The sequence below is a fragment of the Setaria italica genome, chromosome IX (assembly GCF_000263155.2).
Source record: "Setaria italica strain Yugu1 chromosome IX, Setaria_italica_v2.0, whole genome shotgun sequence".
Lineage (NCBI taxonomy): Eukaryota > Viridiplantae > Streptophyta > Magnoliopsida > Poales > Poaceae > Setaria > Setaria italica.
This window is the reverse complement of record NC_028458.1, coordinates 33,729,154-33,734,323: the sequence shown is the minus strand read 5'-3', so window position 1 is coordinate 33,734,323 and position 5,170 is coordinate 33,729,154. Positions and strand designations below refer to the sequence as shown.

At 49.7% G+C, this 5,170-nt stretch overlaps 1 protein-coding gene across 1 annotated transcript; it reads right to left on the bottom strand.

Moving 5' to 3' along the window:
* Positions 1-786: 786 nt before the first annotated feature.
* Positions 787-2,154, bottom strand: LOC101764887 (omega-hydroxypalmitate O-feruloyl transferase). Its single transcript, XM_004986681.3, has one exon. The coding sequence runs from the start codon at positions 2,098-2,100 to the stop codon at positions 787-789; it is 1,314 nt and encodes a 437-aa protein (XP_004986738.1). The 5' UTR covers positions 2,101-2,154.
* Between the last annotated feature and the right edge of the window lie 3,016 nt (positions 2,155-5,170).

The window sequence follows — 5,170 nt, the reverse complement described above, 5'->3', positions numbered from 1 at the left end:
CATGGTTTCTTCGTCCTAATTAGAAAGTGATTGATGCACGGATCATATTTTATAATGACATATGACCGGTCTAGTTTATTTAAAGAATGACATATCTAAGTTTTTTAGAGAAGCAATTGACATGATAAATAAATAAATACACTCATACATTGAAAAGCATGGAATCTTTGGATCAATCACCCAATAAAAACATTCATTAGCAATGGGTTCTGTTGTTACATATTTATGGATCTTTAACAAGAGAAATACATGCATATTAATTAATAATTTACAAAAAATCCTAGTTTGTTGGACCGAGCCATGCAGATCCAATCCGCCACGGTTGGCGTTTCCGTGAAACGTGCTGTTTTTCATGTGAATTCCCTCTTTCATTAATCTATCCTTAATTATCATCTTTTGCTTTTTATTAATATTTTATTCCTTCAAAATTTAATGAATTAGATTTATTTGAACTCTTACCTCCTAAGATTTTATTTGAAATATTTGTCGCTATTGACTTTCCTCGTGACGTTTGACTATTCGTCTTATTCAAAAAATTGTGTAAGTATCATTTGTTTTGTTTTGTTTTGTTTGTGACTTACTTTCCATCAAAGGTATTATAAGTTTGACTTATCTTTTCGTGTATTTGCAATAAATTTTAGAAAAAGATAAATGGTTAAACATCGTGAGAAAAAGTCAACAATGACAAATATTTTGATAGGAAGTACACTTGTACGTGACCATGGTTAAAACGTGTGGACCATGGCAGCACATTCTTCCCTGTTACACTCGTACCGACCACAATTTTCACACCTGATCTACCATTTCCTCGAACACTTGCACACAGGAAAGAGGCAACCCCATTACCAGCACCTTGCTCTGGCTATCACGGTCGCCGCCCAGGATCATGACGACCTCTTTCTGCGGCAGCTCCGCCGGACCCGAGTGGACGGCCTGACCCCACCCAAAATCCGCGGTGTCAAGCCCAAGGCGGTTCCAAGCGGTGACCAGCGTCGTCGCCGTTAGCGACGGGCGAGCGCCCCGGTTCCGCTCGATGTAGTCGATGGCGGAGCGGATGAACGCGTCGTCGGTGCGGGCGATGGCATCCTGGATGGAACGGGCGGCCGCGGACAGCGGCCGGCCGAGGAGGTCGCCGGCGTCGGAGATGCAGCAGGCGAAGATGACGGCGTTGCCCCAGAACCCGCGCGGCAGCGGCGGCTCGACGCGCCGCCGGCCGTCCACGGCGAACAGCAGCTTGCTCCGCTGTTCGGGCCGCATCCTCAGGGCCCGCGTCCTCACTACCCAGACGAACGCCGTGAGGGCGACGAAGGTCGAGCACGTCGTGGTGGTGGTCGAGGCGGCGGCGTCTTCGCTCGCGGCTTTCTTCAGCCTCTCCAGCTTGCTGGCGTCGAAGGTGAAGGAGCGGTACACGAACGGGACGTCGCCGCCGAACACGCCGGCGAGGCCGGAGACGTCGTCGATCTCCGCGAACTCGTCGTGCGGGAAGCTGATCGTGGGGACGGGCCTGGCGCTCTGCAAGCTGCGGTCGAGGAACGGCGAGGTGGACAGGGGCACGCCGCGAGCCACCTCCGCCCAGGAGCGCAGGAACTCGGCGGCGGACTGGCCGTCGGCGAGGCAGTGGTTCATGGCGAGCCCGAGGACGAGGCCGCCGCACTTGAACGTGGTCACCTGCACGGTCAGCAAGGACGACGCCTCCTCCGTGGCGTCCTCGCCTCCCGTGCGGACGGTGTACACGAGGTTTGCGAGAGCCTCGGCGGCGCCGGGCGCGGACACGTCGCCGTCCGTGACCTCCCGCAGCTCGCCGTCGGCCGCCGCCTCGACGAACGGCACGCCGCGGCGGTCGTTCCGGACGGCGAGCCTCCCGTCGGGGCGCACGGCCAGGGCGCCCTGGAAGGGGTAGTAGCTCGGGAGCACCCTGCTCAGGGATTCCCTCATCAGCGAGGCCGCGTTGTCGCTGGACGAGGTGAAGACGTGCACGGTCTTCATGGGCACGGAGACGTTCTGGTCGAGGTTGGAGAGGAAGTAGTACTCTTCGGCGACGGTCGCCGCGGCGTCACCGGCGGGGTGCACTAGCACCGGTTCCGACCTCGTCACCTTCATTGGGTTTGATGTCTATGTCAGTGGCACCTGCTGTCAGCATGCAGGGTAGTGGTAGCAGGGGTCATATATAGAGACTATAGCCTATAGGCACGTCAAATAGTTAGCTGGAGGTATTAAGTTGTTTCCTTGTCCATTCCATTCTTTGATAGATTATAGTTGGATGACTGCTCGTGAACGTTGCCTGCATTTCTCCATCAATGTGCGCCTAATTTACTGACGCGACCCCAAAAAAATTGCACATCGATCCGCAGTACATTGATTGGTAGCCGGACCATTTCCCCTGTCAGGTATATTTTGAACTAGTAATTCGACATTCGGACCCCTCCGAAAAATTCTTGGGGATGAAAAGACTGCAATCATAACCCGGCGTCAACCTCGGAGAACTCTCTTACGTCTGTGTATTGGGAGTGACTTGGAACTGGTTCCTCGGTCTGATCAAGCAGACTAAGGCCTCGTTCGTTTTGATCGGAACAGCCCGAAATGAGGCCCATTTCAAACGGTTTGGTGCGGCCCGGAATGAAGTCAGAATGTTCGGTTGGTTTGGCTCGGAATCAGATCTGCGCCGGTTCAGGTTCCTCTTTTACTCCACGCACGGCCCGGAATGAAATCCCATCCCCTCCCCTCCGGAATGAACCCTTGAGAGCTGCCGGCGCGAGGTGATGGCGTGGCGGCGCAGCACATCCCCGACAGCGACCGGCTCCCGTCCAGCCTCCACCCTCTCCGCCGCTTTCTCCCCAGTAAGGCCTCATTTCCCACACTGTCTTGCTCTTCTTGCTCGCTGAGAAATTTGGATTTTTACCATCGCAAATGTTGGGCTTTGCAAATTTATCACCGTAAATGTTGGTTTCGCAAATTTGCCACTTGAATCGTTGACAACTTGATTTCTTTACCATTTTCCCTACTTTACTGTTTTTATCTCCTTTTCTAATATTCAAGCATGTGAAAGGACGACAGTGCCCTTGGTTCTCAACCTCATCTGATCAGCCCCGTCAGGCCATCCTGACCATGCGATCGAGGAGCCCGGCGCTTCTTTCCGATGCCGACAGCCAGGCCGGCGTCCCAATTCCACGCACCGGCGCCGGGCCGACGTCGCCGACTGTCCGTCCTCACGCCGCCACCACCACCACCTACCTTTGCCCATGCTGCCGTTGCCAGGCGCTTGTCCCCGCGCTGCCGCTCAGCCGCTGCCGCCGGCGCCCGCCTTTTCCCCCGCTGCCGCAAGTTCCAGCGAGGCATGAGGCATCACTCATGGCGGAGCACGAACTGTATGTGAGGATGAGTCAAAATCCCATGGATTGGGATCCATGCCGCTGGAGCACGAACAGTTTGTAACACATCTTTTACCTACTGTAACACATAATTTGATTATCAGGTCCCATATGAAGTTCATTACCGGACACAGTAAATTCACCGAGTGTAAAAATTTTGCCGAGTGCTTTCTTTCGGGCACTCGGCAAATAGCCTATTTGCCGAGTGTATTCAACGGGGCACTCGGCAAACATATTACACTCGGCAATAAGGTCGTTTGCCGAGTGCCATAAATACGACACTCGGCAAACCGCTCATAGACACTCGGCAAAGGTCCGACACTCGGTAAATAAACAGCGCGTGCGTCGCACGTGCACCGTCCGTCACCGGACTGGGCCAGCCGTTAGTCCTTTGCCGAGTGTTGGACGCCGACACTCGGCAAAGAGGCCGTTCGCCGAGTGCCACCCGCCCACACTCGGCAAATCATAGAACATCGCCGAGTGCCACTCCAAGACACTCGGCAAACATATTACTTCGCCGAGTGCCTCACCCTGGACACTCGGCAAACACAAGACTTCGCCGAGTGTTTCGTTTTGCACTCGACGAACAAAAAAAAAATTTCATCCCCTGGCCTCCACACTTTTTCTACTCCCCACGTAGGAGATTTTGTAATCCATAATAAAAGTTGGTATATTTTGTGGTCTGTTTGCTATTTGTAATGAAATGATTGCATTAATAGGAATTTTTTTATTCATGTCAGATTTTAACTGCAAGTACATGAAATGATGGATTATAATCAGTGGAAAAATTATATCCATATTATGGAGTCCGGATTGAGGTCTCAACCAGGAAATGAAATGAAATTTTGAACATTGTTTTTAAAAAACACGACCACGAACGTGTGGTTGAATGGTTGTTAAATTCTAAAAAAAGCAAACGAAATCTGAAAATCACAAGATTTGTCAAGATGTCATGATATTATGTGTGGAGGCTGTGGTAAAAAATTGAGAAGGTTTCGCCCAATTTCTGACATATGATGCTTAGAAGCCAACTCATCTCCTGGAAGGATTCATAGAAGTTAGGGAGGACACAATAAGATTTGGAGTCCAAGTGACACTTGAGTTAAGGTTTGGCTTCAAATCTTTTTGTATAGGTAACATACAACACAGATTGGTTCGTGTCAAAATTTGGAAATTTTTCGGATGCGTTTACTATTTTTTTGATTAAATGCAATTATAGATTTTTAGTAGATATAAATGCAATTTGTGCTATAACTGCATGAAATAATAGAACATTATCAGTAGAAAAATAATTTAACCATTGTTGAGTGATGTTGACACAATTTTGCCCAAGTATATTAGAACTTTAATAATAGAACATTATCAGTAGAAAAATAATTTAACCATTGTTGAGTGATGTTGACACGATTTTGCCCAAGTATATTAGAAAAAGTTCTGTAAAATAGGTTATTGAAGAAGGTACATGAAATATTAGTGTATTTTGCCGAGTGTATAAAAAAACACTCGACAAAGGTACCTTTTGCCGAGTGTTTTCCCCAGACACTCGGCAAAAAAGGTACATGGGCCCACTGGCAGTATTCTCCTCCTCCTTTAAAAAAGAAAAACGTGGCATTGCCGAGTGCCTTGGATCTGGCACTCGGCAAAGAAAGAAGGTTTGCCGAGTGCCAGATCGCAGGCACTCGGCAATGTACCTGGCAGGTCGAATTTCGTGCGCCAACAGATTTAAAAAAATTGAATCTTTACTTTGCCGAGTGCCAGATCGTGGGCACTCGGCAAAGAACCGGACATACGTTTCAGCCGAA

Coding starts and splice junctions, on each gene's coding strand:
- LOC101764887 (XM_004986681.3), bottom strand. CDS start 2,100: ATGAAGGTGACGAGGTCGGAACCGGTGCTAGTGCACCCCGCCGGTGAC.